The sequence below is a fragment of the Pogoniulus pusillus genome, chromosome 7 (genome assembly GCF_015220805.1).
Source record: "Pogoniulus pusillus isolate bPogPus1 chromosome 7, bPogPus1.pri, whole genome shotgun sequence".
In the NCBI taxonomy this organism is placed as follows: Eukaryota; Metazoa; Chordata; class Aves; order Piciformes; family Lybiidae; genus Pogoniulus; species Pogoniulus pusillus.
The window spans coordinates 38,185,553-38,204,082 of NC_087270.1; the positions used below are offsets into that span (position 1 = coordinate 38,185,553).

The following is an 18,530-nucleotide window of genomic DNA, read 5'->3' on the forward strand; positions in this document are numbered from 1 at the left end:
AAATTGTTCCTCCTGTCCAACCTAAACCTCCTCTGGTGCAACTTGAAGCCCTTTCCTCTTATCTTGTTGCCTGTTACTCGAGAGAAGCGACCAAGCCCCATCACACTCCAACCTCCTTTCAGAAAGCTGTGAAGAGTGAGAAGGTCTCCTGTAAACTAATCCTATTTAGACCCTGTTTGTCTCCATTCTGTATTTCCTGAACGGTGAGAAGGAACCTCCCAGTTGAAAGAGCTCCTCCAGTGCTACTCCACCCTTTCTCCTTTGGCACTCGGAGGTCACTACTGCACCATTTACTTTTGGACAAAGCATTTAGCCAGCAAGGAGGACCATGCCCTGACTTCTGCTTGCAGCTCCAGCATGTGCCAGCGAGGAAGAGGAGCCCCTTACCTTCTTGAAAGAGCTGTTTGGCATAAGAAGGCTCCCTGCCCTGTGGCTGGAAGAAAGCGTAGATGCATTTCCGCACCAGATCCTCCCAGCCTGTCCTGCCAGCAGCTCTCAGGGAACTGGTGTCAATGGAGATGATTTTACCTGAGCAGACAGAGAGAAGCCACATTACTCCAGCACAGCAGAACAAGTCCCTCAGCACAGACAGGCCCATGAACGTGGAAAAAGAAGCCAAGTCATATTTGAAGCGGTGGCAGGAGCACACAAGGAGGTCATCCAGAAGGAGGTGGAGTTTCAAGAAGTTTCCTCTGAGACACACAACGACCTCTGCACACTCCTTGGCCAGCCAAAGCAGACACAGTACCCAGTAGGAAGCACCTTTGTGTGATGGAATCCTCACTGCTCCAGGGCTTAGGTCCTCAGATTCACACCCTCACCTAGTGGGACACTCTGTGAGCCACCTTGCCTTCCCCTCCAAGGGTCCTCCAAAGCAGGACTTACCACCTACTTCCCTCCTTGACAGAGGATCACAGAATCTTTTTGGTTGGATGAGACCTTTAAGATCATTGAGGCCAAGTGTTAATACAGCACTGCCAGGTCACCACTAAAATCAGCACTACAGTTACACATCTTTTCATAGAATCAACCAGGTTGGAAGAGACCTCCAAGCTCAGCCAGTCCAAGCTAGCACCCAGCCCATGACAATCAACCAGACCATGGTACTAAGTGCCTCAGCCAGGCTTGGCTTCAACACCTCCAGGCACAGAGACTCCACCACCTCCCTGGGCAGCCCATTCCAATGCCAATCACTCTCTCTGACAACAACTTCCTCCTAACAGCCAGCCTAGACCTCCCCTGCCACAACTTGACACTCTGTCCCCTTCTTCTCTTGCTGCTTGCCTGGCAGCAGAGCCCAACCCCACCTGGCTACAGCCTCCCTTCAGGGAGTTGTAGACAGCAATGAGGTCAGCCCTGAGCCTCCTCTTCTGCAGGCTGCACACCCCCAGCTCCCTCAGCCTCTCCTCACAGGGCTGTGCTCCAGGCCCCTCACCAGCTTCCTTGCCCTTCTCTGGGCACCTTCCAGTATCTCAACATCTCTCTTGAATTGAGGAGCCCAGAACTGGACACAGCACTCATGACCAGTGCTTTAAGTTACTCCAAAGGATGGTGACTTTGCCAGTTCCCTGGGCAGCCTGGTCCAGACTTGACAACCCTTTTGGAGAAGAAATTGTTCTTTGTGTGAAACCTGAACCTTGCTGGCACAATTTGAGGCCATTTCCTCTTGTCCCATTGCTTGTTCCTTGGGAGAAGAGACTGACCCCCACCTGTCTCCAACCTCCTTTCAGGTAGTTGTAGAAAGCCTCCTCTGCTCCAGGCTAAACAATGCCAGTTCCCTCAGCCTCTTCTCACAATGCTCCAGACCCCTCACCAGCTTTGATGTCTTGTTCTGGACATGCTCCAGCACCTCAACCTTAATGTCCTTCTTAGAGTGAAGGACCCAAAACTCAATCCAGTGTTCAAAGTATCAGTGCCTAGTACAGGCAGATAATCCTTTCCCTAGCCCTTGCTGATCCAAGCCAGGATGCTGTTGGTACAGGCAGATAATCCTTTCCCTAGCCCTTGCTGATCCAAGCCAGGATGCTGTTGGTACAGGAAGATAATCCTTTCCCTAGCCCTTGCTGATCCAAGCCAGGATGCTGTTGGTACAGGAAGATAATCCTTTCCCTAGCCCTTGCTGATCCAAGCCAGGATGCTGTTGGTACAGGCAGATAATCCTTTCCCTAGCCCTTGCTGATCCAAGCCAGGATGCTGTTGGCCTTCTTGGCCACCTGGGCACACTGCTGTCTCATCTTCAGCTGGCTCTTGACCAATGCCTCCAGGTTCTTTTCCAATGGGCATTTTCCAGCCACTCTTTCCCCATCCTGGATCATTGTGTGGGGTCATCATTTCAGCTGCAGGAAATCAGGTAAGGAGTAAACTCCACGGGGGTGCCTCCAGCAGAGAGGTGTCAACCACATTGCTCCTACCATGCAACGTTGCCATTTGCAAAGGACAGGACCCATGTCATGATATGAAGTCCTGCACCACATAAATGCCCTCTGAGTCCTGGGGACAAGAACTCCTCTGGAGCCAGGAGCCCTGAGCAATGCTGGGGTCATTACCTGTGGTGTCTTGCTTGGTCACAAAGGATTCAGAAGGGGTGACAGCTGCTGGTCGAGGTAACCGTCTCGCGATGCATATCAGACAGGACTGGAAATCTGCCCAGGCAGGAGGAGAAAACAGGAGCAGGAAGGTGACAATCAGACATTACAACCACCACTCAATGTTTTCATTAAAATACCAGCACCAGGCTTGGTGCTGCCCTGGAAGTGCTCACCTCATGCAACCTTCTGGCCCTTCAAAGCCAACAGGCTCTGTCTAATCTCTCATACAATTTGCTGGAATAGAAGATTCCAGTGCTTGGAGAAATTAATTGTAAAGGCTCCTCAGATCTGGCAGCATCATGCAATAAAAGTCAGCATTAAAAGCCAGCAACTCTCAGCTTCAGGCAAAGTCTTTGGTCATAAAGTGCCATAATTTATTCCTTCCAGTCGTGATCTCCTGTGCAAACCGCAGTGGATTAATCCAGCTAATGCACAGGGAAAGGGTGGCTGAGACACAGCAAGGAGAGTCAGGGCAGCAGAGCAGCAACTCCTGTGGTGCTGAGATCTGCCTGTGGGGAAGCCCTTCAGGCCCAAAAAGTGCAGGCAGCGCCGTGGTCTGGCAGAGGTGAAGGCACAAGGTGGGGTGTCAGGCACCCACTTCACATCCCTGCAAGGTCCTGCAGCCACTGTGCTTTGGTGGGCAATAAAATATTGCTCTTTCCTTATGGGATACCAACTGTGAGCAGCCCCAGAGTGCCAGGGACCTGGGGTGGCTAGAGGGCATCAGCTCAGAAAGTAAGAGGGAGTGAGAAGCTGCAGGGTACTTCAGGTATCTCCCCTGTGCTGGGCATTGTCTGTACCAGGCCAGGAATAACCCATCCCACCAGCCAGCCCCGTGGGGTGATGGCTGGTCACCCTCCTGCTCACACTGCCATTATCACTCCAGCCCTCCTCCTGCCTGCACTGCTATCCCCACCCCAGTCCTCCTCCTCCTCCTGCCTGCACTGCCATTCCCATTCTATTCCCCTGCCTGCCTGCACTGCCATTCCCATTCCTATTACATTCCTCTTCCTGCCTGCAGTGCCATTCCCGCTCTATTCCTCCTCCTGCCTGCACTGCTATCCCCACCCCAGTCCTCCTCCTGCCTGCACTGCCATTCCCATTCCTATTACATTCCTCTTCTTGCCTGCACTGCCATTCCTATGCTGTTCCTCCTCCTGCCTGCACTGCTATCCCCACCCCAGTCCTCCTCCTGCCTGCACTGCCATTCCTATGGTATTCCTTCTCCTGCCTGCACTGCTATCCCCACCCCAGTCCTCCTCCTGCCTGCACTGCCATTCCTATGGTATTCCTCCTCCTGCCTGCACTGCTATCCCCACCCCAGTCCTCCTGCCTGCACTGCCATTCCTATGCTATTCCTCCTGCTGCCTGCACTGCCATTCCCATTCCCACTCTATTCCTCCTCCTGCCCTGGTGTCGCTGCACTGGTCCTCTCGTCTGCACTGTGGTCCCTACTCCACTCCTCCTGCCCGCCTTCCCCTCTCCACTCTGGCTGCAGGACCAGAAGCAGAGGATGCTGTCTCCTACCTTCTCCTTCCTCCTTGAAGGACTTGGGCTGGGAGACAGTGAAGCACTGCATCACCTCGTAGCGCTGCCGAGCCTCCTGGTTCTCGGCGCCGGGCTCGTCGGGCGGCCGGATCAGCATCCTGCAGCTGAAGGTGTGGCTGTTGCGCCTGGTTGCTTCTTGAGGCCAAGGAACTCCATTGACTGGGGATGGAGAAAGGAGCACAAGAGTTGGTACCAGCTGCACCATGCACACCTCCCACTTGACTTCATGGCAACACAGAGTATGAGGAGGAAGTGAGCTTTAAAGCTCATCTACTCCAATCGTCTGCAGTCAGCAGGGACACCTTCAACTAGAACAGGTTGCTCAGAGCCATTCCAACTTGGGATGGGGCACATTTAGCTCCTCTCTGGGCCACCTTGGACAATGTCCCACCACTCTCAGCATAAACAATTTCTTCCTTATAGCTGATCTAAATCTCTTCTTAGTTGAAAACCATCACTCTTTGTCCTGTCAAAACAGGCCCTGATAGACAGAGCCCCTTTAAGTACTAGAAGGTTTCAAGAAGGTCTCTCTGGATCCTTCTTTTCTCCAGGTTGAACAACCCCAACTCTCTCAGGCTTTCCTCACAGGCTGTGGCCTTCTCTGGACCTGCTCCAATAGGCTGATGTCTCTCCTTCTGCTGAGGACCTCACAGTTGGACCCAACACTGCAGGTGAGGTCTTGCCAGAGCAGTGCAGAGGGGCAGAACTCCCTCCCTTGACCTGCTGGCCACACTGCTTTGGATGCAGCCCAGTTGGCTTCTGTGCTGTGAGTGCACATTGCCAGCCCCTGTCCAGCTTTTCACCCACCAGCACCCCGAGTCCTTCTCCACTCTTTCCTTGAGTCACAGAATCATAGAGTCAGTCAGGGTTGGAAGGGACCACAAGGAGCAGCCAGTTCCAACCCCCCTGCCATGCCCAGAGCAGGCTGCACACAGCCTCACACAGCCTGGCCTCAAACACCTCCAGCCATGGGGCCTCAACCACCTCCCTGGGCAACCCAGTCCAGCCTCTCACCACTCTCCTGCTCAACAACTTCCTCCTCACATCCAGTCTGAACCTCCCCACCTCCAGCTTTGCTCCATTCTCCCTATTCCTGGCACTCCCTGATAGCCTCAAAAGTCCCTCCCCAGCTTTTTTGTAGCCCCCTTCAGATCCTGGAAGGTCACAAGAAGGTCACCTGGGAGCCTCCTCTTCTGCAGCCTGCACAGCCCCAACTCTTTCAGTCTGTGCTCACAGCAGAGCTGCTGCAGCCCTCTGAGCATCCTCCTGGCCCTGCTCTGGACACCCAGCCTCAAACAGGGTAACCACAGGGAAAAGACAGTCCCCGAAGCTCTGTAGGTGTGTGCTCCCCACTCAGGTATTTTAAGCCATCATCATTATTTATCCAGAAAGAAGACAAGTGTGAATTTCAACAAAAGACATGACTTTAAGTCAAGCTACTTGGAAAAGGCTCAGCTGCTCCTGTGTTTCTTCAAAGGTGTGAGTAGATGAAGGCTCAGTGATGTCTCACCCACCTCAGCCGCCCAGAGGATGCTCGCTTCCAGTCAATGAATAAAACCTCCTTCTTCCTTTGCTTCAGATACCCCACAAGTGCCTTCACCACGCAGTGTTTGATGTCTCCAGAGGTCCCTTCCAACACCTACCACTCTGCAGTTCTGTGATGCTTCCTCCCACCCTCACAACTACTCATTTTGCTGGCACAGAGAACAACCAACAGCTCATTGCTCGCGCCGCGATCCGTTTTCACGTATCAAGGTGTGGCACACATCCATGCCAGGCACTTGGGCTCTGAAATCAGTTGGGGACAACCCTCCTCCAGCTGGCAGGACATCCTAAATGAACTGGGATAGGCCCAGTCTCTCTAAACAAACACTTCAAAGCTCTCCTCCTTGTTTTCCTAACGCTGCTCTGTGTCCCACTTACTTCAGGCGGATGAGTCAGGTCTGCCACCTACAAGCCCAAGTCAGAGGAGAAAGTTTTCTTCAAAGACAAAGGCAAAGGGAAGGTGACCTGAACAGTTTTATCCACCAGCTGCTTGCTAAAACCCCCTGAATATTAATATCTCACAGAATCCAAGTGTGGAGGGGGCTGGAGAGAACCTCTGGAGATCGGAGAGTCCGAACCAGCCCTGCTAAAGCAGGGACACCCAGAACAGGTTGCCCGGGATCGTGTCTTGGCAGGTTTGAAATCTCTGCAGAGAAGGAGATTCCACAACCTGTCTGGGCAGCCTCTTCCAAGGCTCTGGCATCCTCACAGTAAAGTTTTTCCTCCTGTTCAGATGGAGTCTCCTGCATTCCAGTTCGTGCCCATTGTCCCTTGTCCTGTTGCTGGGCACCACTGAAAAGAGTCTGGGCCCATACTGTTATCCCCAGCCCTTTAGCTCCTGCTGAGCATTAAGAAGATGCCCTCTCAGGCTGCTCTTCTCCAGGCTAAACAGCTCCAAGTCTCTCAGCCTTTCCTGCTCAGCTCCAGTCCCCTCAGCATCTTCGTAGCCTCCAGGGAAACACTCCAGTAGTTCCCTGTCTCTCTTGAACTGGAGAGCCCAAAACTGGACCCAGGACTCCAGATGTGGCCTCACTATGGCAGAGCAGTGGGGGAGGAAAACTTCCCTCGACCTGCTGGCCACCAGGTGTTTCATGCATGCCAGAAGAGTGTTGGCCTTCTTGGCCACAGGGGCACATTGTTGCCTCTTCATGAACTTGTTCACCACTACTCCCAGGTCCACCTCTGTAGAGTTGCTTTCCACCAGGTCAGCCCCTAACCTGTGCTGATGCAGGGAGTTATTCCTCCCTAGATGCAGGACCCTACACTAGCCCTTGTTGAATCATAGAATCAGAGAATCATAGAATCATGCAGGTTAGAAGAGACCTCCAAGCTCAGCCACTCCAACCTAGCACCCAGCCCTGGCCAAGCAACCAGACCATGGCACTAAGAGCCTCAGCCAGGCTTGGCTGCAACACCTCCAGGCACAGAGACTCCACCACCTCCCTGGGCAGCCCATTCCAATGCCAATCACTCTCTCTGACAACAACTTCCTAACAACATCCAGCACAGACCTCCCCTGACACAACTTCACACTCTGTCCCCTTGTTCTATTGCTGCTTGCCTGGCAGAAGAGATCAAACCCCACCTGGCTACAGCCTCCCTTCAGGTAGTTGTAGACAGCAATGAGGTCACCCTGAGCCTCCTCTTCTGCAGGCTGCACACCCCCAGCTCCCTCAGCCTCTCCTCACAGGGCTGTGCTCCAGGCCCCTCACCACCTTCCTTGCCCTTCTCTGGACACCTTCCAGCACCTCAACATCTCTCTTGAATTGAGGAGCCCAGAACTGGACACAGCACTCAAGGTGTGGCCTGAGCAGTGCTGAGCACAGGGGCAGAATAACCTCTCTTGTCCTGCTGGCCACATTGCTCCTGATCCAGCCCAGGATGCCATTGGCTCTCTTGGCCACCTGGGCACACTGCTGGCTCATCTTCAGCTCCTATCTACCAGCACCCCCAGGTCCCTCTGCCTGGCTGCTTTCCAGCCACTCAGGCCAGCTCTCCAGCCTGCCCAGGCCTCACTGACCAGCAGCACAGCCCGACTGGGTGTCAGCCATTCCTCACTATTTATATCAGCAGCAGGCATGCAGAGCATCCACTCCATCACTTCATCTGCGTCTTTGATGAAGGTCACAGAATCAAGAATCACAGAAGGTTAGGTCATCCTGAGCCTCCTCTTCTGCAGGCTGCACACCCCCAGCTCCCTCAGCCTCTCCTCACAGGGCTCTGCTCCAGGCCCCTCACCACCTTCCTTGCCCTTCTCTGGACACCTTCCAGCACCTCAACATCTCTCTTGAACTGAGGAGCCCAGAACTGGACACAGCACTCAAGATGTGGCCTGAGCAGTGCTGAGTCCAGGGGCAGAAGAACCTCCCTTGTCCTGCTGCTCACACTGAAGGGACCTTGAAAGCTCATCCAGTCCAACCCCCCTGCCAGAGCAGGAGCACCTATAGCAGACCACACAGGAACACACCCAGGCAGACTGTCAGTTCCCTCTCCCAGTTTGTATCACCAGCAACATTTCACTGGGCAGAAGTTTGTGGCTTGCTGCCTGGCTCAAATCTCTCTCCATTTGCCAGCAAGCAACAGCACAAACAACGACAGGCAGAGTGTCCAGCCTGAGCCCAGCTCCCCTGAACGCAGAGCAGCACTGCTGACAGAAAGCTGACTTCAAAGGGTTTCTCACCTAGAGACTTTGGCAACAAATTCTTGACGAACTCAGCATGGTCCCCCACGTGCAGGATGCTGTAGACACTGGTGTTCATCAGCTCCTCCTGGTTATAACCCAGGTAGCTGGTCACGTTCTCGGAGACAAAGACGATCCTGCCCTCGCGGTTCACCACGAAGAAGAAGCCATCCAGAGCCTGTAAGGGGAATAAACCAGGACAGCAATTCAAAGCCTGTAAGGGGAATAAATCAGGACAACAGTTCAGAGCCTGTAAGGGGAATAAACTGGGACAGCATGTGGCAGTGTGTCCCAGAGCAAAGCAGGATGCTCTGCGATCATGGGCAACCTTCAACTGCCTCTCGCACCTTGGCTTCATCTCCACTCTAGATTATAGCAGGGCCAGGAGGATGCTGAGAGGGCTGCAGCAGCTCTGCTGTGAGCACAGACTGAAAGAGTTGGGGCTGTGCAGGCTGCAGAAGAGGAGGCTCCCAGGGGACCTTCTTGTGGCCTTCCAGGGTCTGAAGGGGGCTCCTAAAAAGCTGGGGAGGGACTTTTGAGGCTGTCAGGGAGTGACAGGACTGGGGGGAATGGAGCAAAGCTGGAGGTGGGGAGATTGAGAGTGGAGGTGAGGAGGAAGTTGTTGAGCATGAGAGTGGTGAGAGGCTGGAATGGGTTGCCCAGGGAGGTGGTTGAGGCCCCATGGCTGGAGGTGTTTGAGGCCAGGCTGTGTGAGGCTGTGTGCAGCCTGCTCTAGGGTAGGGTGTCCCTGGGCATGGCAGGGGGCTTGGAACTGGCTGCTCCTTGTGCTCCCTTCCAACCCTGACTGATTCTGTGATTCTATGATGAAATGACTCCACATTTGCTTCAACACATAGAGTCAGGGAATGGTTTGGATGGGAAGAACCTTCAAAGGTCATCTAGCCCAAGCCCTCTGCAGTCACCAGGGACATGTTCAAGCAGATCAGGGTGCTGAGAGTCCCATCCAACCCGGGATGAGCCTTCCACCATCTCTCTAGGCAACCTGGGCCTGAATCTTACCACCCTCGGCATAAATACTTTTCTCTTCTACCTTAAAACCATCACTCCTTGTCCTGTCACAACAGGCTCTGATAAGAAATCTGTCCCCAGCTTTCTGACAAAGCCCCTTTAAGTACTGGAAGGCTTCACAAAGATCTCTCTGGATCCTTCTTTGTTCCAGGTTGAACAACCCCAACTCTCAGCCTGTCCTTCAGCAGAGGGATTCCAGCCCTTAGATTACTTTTGTGGCCTCCACTGGACCTGCTCCAACAGGTTGATGTCTCTCCTTGTGCTGAGGACCTCAGAGTTGGACCCAACACTGCAGGTGAGGTCTCACCAGAGTGCAGTAGAGGGGCAGAATCCACTCCCTGGACCTGCTGGCCATACTACTTTGGATGCAGACCAGGAGACAGGTGGCTTCTGGGCTGGGAGTGCACATGCCTGGTTCATGCCCAGCTTTTCACCCACTGGCACTCCCAAGTCCTTCTCCCCAAGGCTGCCCTTCATCCCCTTGCCTGGGCTGATACTGGGGACTGCCCTGACCAAGGTACAGGACCTTGCCCTTGGTCATGAACATCAAGAAGCTCCAAAGGCCCACTCATTGAGGCTGTCCAGGTTCTTCCAGATGGATCTCATCCCTCAGGTGTGCCAACCACAGCAATCAGCTTGGTGTTCTCTGTAAACCTGCTGAGGGTGCCACTCAGTCCCACTGTCTGTGCCACTGGTGAAGACATTACACAGCACTGGTGCCAGTACTGAACCCTGAGGGACACCACTTGTCACTGGTCTCCATCTGGACATCAAGCCATTGACTATTTCCCTCTGGATACGACCATCCATCCAATCCCTCACCCACTGAACAGTCCATCTATGGAATCCATGTCTCTAGTTTGCACCCTCCCCTGCTGAGGACGTTCCTGACACTAACAACTGTGCCAGGGGAGGAGAAACAGTCCTTTTCCAAGGGCCAGAGCAGCCAGGAAGGCTCTAATTTGGCCAGCTGCTGAAATTAAGCATCTGCCTGATTTGCTTAATTACAGCCCTAGAATGACAGAGCCTTTGCAGCATGCAGAGTGCAGGGGTTTGTGCTGCAAGTGGCAAATCAGCCCTGCTGCTGAACACAGGAGGACAGGCATGACTTAGACCCACTCACACAGCATGGGGAAACCTTCTGCTTATTTCACTGAGGACATCATCAAGGCTTTTAACTCACTGCCATGGCATGGAGAGGGGAATGCCTTCTGCTGCTACGAAGAGCTCAGAGCTGCAGAGCCCTTGAGCAGCCCAAATGCTGATTTACACTCTCCCAAGCATGGATCATCTGAAATGTTTCATCTAGGTGGGAATTCCTTTTCCTGCAGTATAACTCCTACTTATCCTGCTCATCAACAGCAAGCTTTAGTGGACCACGGTCCTGCAACCAGACAGGCTCACAGAATCTAAGCCAGCAGTGTGCCCAGGTGGGCAGCAGAGCCAATAGCATCCTGGCCTGGATCAGGAGCAGTGTGGGCAGCAGGACAAGGGAGGTTATTCTTCCCCTGTACTCAGCACAGCTCAGGCCACCCCTTGAGTGCTGTGTCCAGTTCTGGGCTCCTCAATTCAAGAGAGATGTTGAGGTGCTGGAAGGTGTCCAGAGAAGGGCAAGGAAGGTGGTGAGGGGCCTGGAGCACAGCCCTGTGAGGAGAGGCTGAGGGAGCTGGGGGTGTGCAGCCTGCAGAAGAGGAGGCTCAGGGCAGACCTCATTGCTGTCTGCAGCTCCCTGAAGGGAGGCTGTAGCCAGGTGGGGTTGGGCTCTTCTCCCACAAATAGAACAACCACCAATAGAACAAGGGGACAGAGTCTCAAGTTGTGTTGGGGGAGGTCTAGGCTGGATGTCAGGAGGAAGTTGTTGTCAGAGAGAGTGATTGGCATTGGAATGGGCTGCCCAGGGAGGTGGTGGAGTCGCTGTGCCTGGAGGTGTTGAAGCCAAGCCTGGCTGAGGCACTTAGTGCCATGGTCTGGTTGATTGTCATGGGCTGGGTGCTAGGTTGGCTGAGCTTGGAGGTCTCTCCCACCCTGGTTGCTTCTATGAATTACAGAACTGTTGTGGTAGGAAGAGAACTTTAAGATCATTGAGTCCAGCCATTAACCCAGCCCTGCCAATTCCACCACTAAACCATGTCCCTCAGCACCACATCCCCATGGCTTTTCAATCCCTGCAGGGATGGGGACTCCACCACTTCCCTAGGCAGCCTGTTGCAGGGCTTGACAATCTTTTTGGGAAGGAAATTGTTCCTCTTGTCCAACCTAAACCATCTGTGGAACAACTTGAGTCTTTAGGGGGATGGGGATAGGGAGGGACTGGCATTGTTGTGGGGCACACAGTTTTGAGGAGGGGGGCAGAGGGAGGGAGTACAACTGTTGCAAGGATCAGATGGTTATGAGGATGGAGGTGGAGGTTTGTTGCCATTGTAGTAACTTTGATCATTGCTTTGTTTTCTGTTTTCCCATTAAAATTCCTTTAACCAGATACTCTCCTCGTCTGCATGGGGTGGGGAGGGAGTGCAGGAGCTACCAGGAACTGGCACTGCAGATGTGCAGAAACACCACAGACATACAAATCAGATCCAACAAGCCCTGAAGGGCACCAAGCCACCCTCAGCCCTTAGTCACTCTGAGCTGTGAGGGCAATTGCAGAGAGTGAGTCCCCTGGGGAACACAGGAAGCAGCCTCTTGGCAGGGGAGCCAGGAGAGAGGAGTCTATGCAGGACTCAGACACAGCCCAAGACATAAAGCAGCACTGACCCTTGCAATTTTGGGCACCATCCTCCCAGTCTGGGTCTTTAGCTGATCCCAACCCCACTATGCTCCCATGCATACCACCTCAGCCCCACAGAGGGCTCCTCCAGGACACAGGGTCTGACACCATGGGGTCTCCCTGCACGGAGTCTCCCTGCCTTAAGACAGAGGTAAGAATGTTGTCTGCAAGAGGTCTCACAGAACTCCAGCTAGGTGACATCCACAGATATTCCCTTGATCAGTGATAACAGAATCACTGATCTGTTTAGGTTGGATAAAGAGGTGAAGACCATCAAGCCCACCCATTAACTCAGGAGTGCAGAGGAGAGGGGCAGAATCCCCTCCCTCGACCTGCTGGCCACACTGCTTTGGAGGCAGCCCAGGATGCAGCTGGCTTCTGGGCTGTGAGCACACATTGCTGGCTCCTCTCCAGCTTTCCATCCACTACCACCCCACGGTGCTTCTCTGCAGGGCTGCTCTCAACCCCATCACCCCCCACACTATGGTGAGAGGTGCAAGACTTGGCACTGCCCACAACCCTCTGAGCTCCCTCTCTCTGCCAGTTCTCAATCCACTCCACTCTCCATTCATCTAACCCACACTTTCAAAGATTAACCTATGAGGATGGTGTGGGAAGCACTGTCAAAAGCCTTGCTGCAGTCAAGGTAGACAATGTCCACTGCTCTCCTCTCCTCTACCCATTTGTGTTCTTTGAACAATTAACAAAGAACAAAATCCTCACCAAAACCCAACACTGCAGCAGAAAGAAATCTTTTGTCAAAATTGTTCTGGCAGATTGGCTGCAACTCTTCTTCTTCCCAGCTGTTGCCAAGACAACCAGCCTTCCTGCTTTGGGCACTCATAAACAGCCACAGGCTGGTGAGAATCAGAGAATCAAGCAGGTTGGAAGAGACCTCCAAGCTCAGCCAGTCCAACCTAGCACCCAGCTCTGGCCAAGCAACCAGATCATGGCACTAAGTGCCTCAGCCAGGCTTGGCTTCAACACCTCCAGGCACAGAGACTCCACCACCTCCCTGGGCAGCCCATTCCAATGCCAATCACTCTCTCTGACAACAACTTCCTAACAACATCCATCCTAGACCTGCCCTGGCACAACTGGAGACTGTGTCCCCTTCTTCCATTGCTGGTTGCCTGGCAGAAGAGACCAACCCCACCTGGCTACAGCCTCCCTTCAGGGAGCTGCAGACAGCAATGAGGTCAGCCCTGAGCCTCCTCTGCTGCAGGCTGCACACCCCCAGCTCCCTCAGCCTCTCCTCACAGGGCTGTGCTCCAGGCCCCTCACCAGCTTCCTTGCCCTTCTCTGGACACCTTCCAGCACCTCAACATCTCTCTTGAATTGAGGAGCCAAAGCTGGGGCTTTGCTTTGATCCTTATTTAGAAGCAGCTCAATATTTGATGTTGCTTTATGAAAACACCCATAACAGAACAGAATCAAGCAGGTTGGAAGAGACCTCCAAGCTCATCCAGCCCAACCTAGCACCCAGCCCTGCCCAAGCAACCAGACCATGGCACTAAGTGCCTCAGCCAGGCTTGGCTTCAACACCTCCAGGCACAGAGACTCCACCACCTCCCTGGGCAGCCCATTCCAATGCCAATCACTCTCTCTGCCAACAACTTCCTCCTAACATCCAGCCTAGACCTCCCCTGGCACAGCTTGACACTGTGTCCTCAAGGAAGTCCAAGCTTCATCAGGCTTGGGTGAGACTCACTTTCCAAGGGATTTACTGAAGCAAAGGACTAAAATCAGTCTGCCTCCAATGCAGGCCAGGGGCACCACCAGGTGTGCTAGTTTGAAGCTAGCTGGAATATTTTAGTGAGAAGAATTAGATGCTAGGCTGTGAAAAGGAAACAATGGGGATGCCTACTGCACTCAGAGGCTTGCTGAGATGTACAAAACCAAGAACACAAGCATAGATAATGCAGTTGCTCTCTGAGTGCTGCTGGTGCATGTACTTTTCTCCTTGTCTGTGTCACTAATCCTTCTGCTTTCTAATCCCCCCCTTGCTGACCCTCCAAACTCACTTTGCATGTAAAGCAAACTCTGGGATAGGTAGAGGGTTGGAAATGAGGAGGAAGGGTGGGTGGGAGCCCTTGCTGGGCACTCTGGCTTCTGGGAGGGCTGCTGTGTTTCTGTATTGCCTTTACCTTGTCTATTTCTGCCTATAGCTGCATGTATTGAAACTCTCTGCTTGTATCTTGTGCTAAGCTGGGAATACAAAGCTTCATTCCTTAATTTCCAGCTCAGCTGAGTCTAGTCTGAGCGATTTCATAACGGGGTGGGGGGCAGGTAACACCCAAACCATCACATCAGGTTCAGAGCATCCCAACTGCTTCCTCCTCTTTACTCCCCATTCTTGGTATGCTGCTTTGCTTTGGGCAGTAACAGAAGCCTGGCAGCATCACTGATAATATTTCAGCACCTACCTCCAGAAGAAGAGGTCCCAAAGACTCCTTCTCAATCACCCCTTGGCTGCTGGATGAGATGTCAGACTTTTGGACTTCATCATCAGCTGTTTTCTCTGTTAAAAAAATAAACCAGGGAAAGGGATATTTCAGTCAAGAAGAAAACCAGAAGTGATTTTACTACTGAATTATTACTACTAATAACCAAAACATTTAAGCAGCCAAGCAATGGATGATGAACACGAGAAGTCTCCTGGGGTTTTATTTCCTCCCTTGGTCTCATGAAGGCAGAATGCAGTTTCTATTTATTTATGTATTAATTATGATGATGATGTTTATTTATTAATGGTTATAAAAGAAAGGCACTAATTAGAGAACACTCTACCAGAAGCAGGAAGGGAAACCCCATCTTAGGCAGAAGCCTGCAAAAAAAAGAGGCCTCCAAAGTCAACATTTGGAAAGGGAAATAGGCTATCCTGTGTGACACAAGCTGCAACATCTCATCTGCAGCTTCTCAGACAACACTTGAAGGAATTACCACTGGGAGGAATTTGCTGTGCCAAAGGAGACCTGCCAGAGAAAAGAAGAGCAGCTCCTGCCACTGATCCCAGAATCCCAGCATGGTGGGGTTTGGAAGGAACCACTGGGGATCATCCAGGCCAACACACCTGCTAAAGCAGTCACTGAGAAGAGATTGCCTGCACTTGCAATGTCCAGGCAGGTTTGGAATCTCTCCTGAGAAGGAGACTGCAACCTCTTGGGCAGCCTCTATCTACCAGGTCACCAGCACCCTCACAGGAAAGAAGTTTTTCCTCATGTTCATATGGGACCTCCTGGATTCCAGTTTGTGCCTGCTGCCCCTTGTCCTGTCACTGAGCACGACTGGAAAGAGTCTGGTGCCATCCTCTTGACCTCTCCCCTTTAGCTCTTGCTGAGCACTGAGAAGAACCTCTCTCAGTCTGCTCCTCTCCAGGCTAAACAGCTCCAAGTCTCTCAGCCTCTCCTTGTCACAGCTCCAGTCCCCTCAGCATCTTTGTAGCTTCCACTGGACTCCCTCCAGTAGTTCCATGTTTCTCTTGAACTGGAGAGCCCAGAACTGGATCCAGGAGTTCAGGTGTGCCCTTACTAGAGAAGAGCAGAGGGAGAGGAGAGCTTTCCTTCACCTGCTGGCAACGCTCTTCTGAATGCTCCCCAGGACACCACTGCTCTTGGCCACAAGGAGACATGGCTGGCTCATGCTGAACTTGTCTACCAGCACTCCCAGCTCCTCTCTGCAGAGCTTCTTTCCAGCAGGTTAACTCCTAACCCTTCCTGGTGCAGAAGGTTCTTCCTCCCCAGGGGCAGGACCCTTGCCCTTGTTGAACCTCATGAGGTTGCCCTCTGCCCAGCTCTCCAGCACAGCCTGACAGCCTGTCAGCAACTCCCATGTGCAGGGAGCATCCTGCACAGCAGTCAGCTGGGAGCCAGCAGGGATGGAGATGGGACAAGAGCCTCTGACACAGAGTGGATGATGATGCTGGAGGAGCTGAGCTCCAGCTCTGCCAGAACTTCTCTTGCTTTATTACTGAATAATCCCTTTGAATCATAGAATCACAGAATCACAGAATCAAGCAGGTTGGAAGAGACCTCCAAGCTCAGCCAGTCCAACCGAGCACTCAGCCCTGCCCAAGCAACCAGACCATGGCACTAAGTGCCTCAGCCAGGCTTGGCTTCAACACCTCCAGGCACAGAGACTCCACCACCTCCCTGGGCAGCCCATTCCAATGCCAATCACTCTCTCTGACAACAACTCCTACCCTCTAACAGCTCCACAGCTGCTCCTAGCTTGGTGTCATCTGCAAACTTACTGATGCTGGACTCAATCCCCTCATCCAGATCATCAATAAAGATAATGAACAGGACTGGGCCCAGCACTGATCCTTGGGGAACACCACTAGTGCCAGCTGCCAACTGGATGTGGCACCATTCACATCTCCATAACTTTTTAAAGCTTTCAGGGATGGTGACTCCACCACTTCCCTGGTTTGCCTTAGCCAGGGCTTGACAAATCTCTCAGGGAAGAAATTGTTCCTCATGTCCAGTCTAAAACTCGCCTGGTGCAACTTGAGGCCATTTCCTCATATCCTATCATTTGTTGCTTGGGCTGAGCCCCATATCACTCCAGTCTCCTTTCAGGCAGTTGTAGAGTGAGAAGGTCTCTCCTGAGCTTTCTTTTCTCCAGGTTATACAAGCCTGGAGAGAGAGTGATTTGCATTGGAATGGGCTGCCCAGGGAGGTGGTGGAGTTGCTGCCCCTGGAGGTGTTGAAGCCAAGCCTGGCTGAGGCACTTAGTGCCATGGTCTGGTTGCTTGGGCAGGGCTGGGTGCTAAGTTGGAGTGTATGAGCTTGGAGGTCTCTTCCAACCTGGTTGATTCTGTGATTCTAAGCCCAGCTCTCTCAGCTGCTCCTCATAATACTTGTGCTCTGGACCCTTTACCACCTTCACTGCTCTTCTCTAGAGATGCTCTAGCACCTCAATGTCCTTCACAGGGTTAATGACCCCAAACTGACCCCAGTATTTGAGGTGTGGCCTCACCAGTGCCGAGCACAGGGTGACAATCACTGCCTTGGTGTTTCCTCAGCTCAGCAGGATTAGCATCAACCTCTCCTGCTTTCACACACCATGGTGGTTCACCAGCTGGCAGCTTTCGCTCGCAGGACTCCTGATGCACCTGCAGGAGAACATCTGTCCAAGCCTCTAGGCAAGGGGCATTATGCACCATTAGAGTATGACAGCACCAGAAGTAAAGATGAAGATCTAAGACACTGCTCTGATCAGCAAATATCATTTCCTCTGCCAAAGTTCACCTGGAAAACTCTATTCTTCTGCTTCAGCCCTTGAGCAGTGCTGAGGAGCACAGGGCAAAGTGTGCCAGCGATGAAGCAGAAGGAAAGGGGTGCACAGCTTTGTGTCTTCACACCTTTGGAATTAAACATTCATGGTGTCAAGATGTCTGCAGTCAAAAAAGCTGCTTGTCTGAACAATGGCAGGAGAAATGATACGGTGCTGAGTGATGCAAAATTAATGAGCACTGAAGGCTGACAGCAAAGAACAGGCACAAGGAGCCAGGACTTTGCTAGAGTCGACGTTGAGATCAAGCAGGTGTAACATCTCCATCTTGCTGGGGAGGGGGGGAGGAGTGAAAGGGGGAAAAGACTTCTGACTCAAATGTGGAGAATTTCATTTGTTCTGAAACTGTGCCAACTCTGCCCAGCCAAAGCTGCAGAGATCAGAAAGGGCTACAGGAATTTCCTCTTCAGCCCTGGCATGGCCTTCATCCTCCTGCATGTATCACAGCACCACTGTAATGATGTGACTTAATCCTGCCACTGCTCTGCTCTGCTGGTACCTCACCCGGAGAACTGTGCCCAGCTCTGAAGCTTTCAGCACAGGAGAGCCACTGACCTGTTGGGGTGGCTCCAGAGGGGAGCACAGAAATGCTCAGAGGGCTAGAACCACTCTAAAGGGGCCTTCATCCTCCTGCATGTATCACAGCAGCGCTGTAATGATGTGACTTAATTCTGCCACTCTGCTCTGCTGGTACCTCACCTGGAGAACTGTGCCCAGCTCTGAAGCTCTCAGCACAGGAGGGCCACTAACCTGTTGGGGTGGCTCCAGAGGAGAGCACAGAAATGCTCAGAGGGCTAGAACCACTCTAAAGGGGCCTTCATCCTCCTGCATGTATCACAGCACCGCTGCAATGATGTGACTTAATTCTGCCACTCTGCTCTGCTGGTACCTCAGCTGGAGAACTGTATCCAGCTCTGAAGCTTTCAGCACAGGAGAGCCACTGACCTGTTGGACTGTCACAGTATCACAGTATCATCAGGGTTGGAAGAGACCTCACAGATCATCAAGTCCAACCCTTTACCACAGAGCTCAAGGCCAGACCATGGCACCAAGTGCCATGTCCAGTCCTGCCTTGAAC

General features: G+C 52.7%; 1 protein-coding gene across 7 annotated transcripts in view; it reads right to left on the bottom strand.

Annotated features, from left to right (window-relative positions):
• NCOA1 (nuclear receptor coactivator 1) overlaps window positions 1–18,530 on the bottom strand; it is a 266,235-nt gene that overhangs the window by 39,112 nt on the left and 208,593 nt on the right. For all 7 annotated transcript variants that reach the window (XM_064146630.1, XM_064146626.1, XM_064146628.1 and 4 more), the window contains 5 exons: window positions 14,584–14,678; window positions 8,362–8,539; window positions 4,116–4,295; window positions 2,547–2,642; window positions 388–528 (listed from right to left, as the gene is read on the bottom strand). In XM_064146630.1, coding sequence (XP_064002700.1) covers window positions 388–528; window positions 2,547–2,642; window positions 4,116–4,295; window positions 8,362–8,539; window positions 14,584–14,678 — 690 coding nt within the window. The remainder of the gene's footprint in view (window positions 1–387; window positions 529–2,546; window positions 2,643–4,115; window positions 4,296–8,361; window positions 8,540–14,583; window positions 14,679–18,530) is intronic.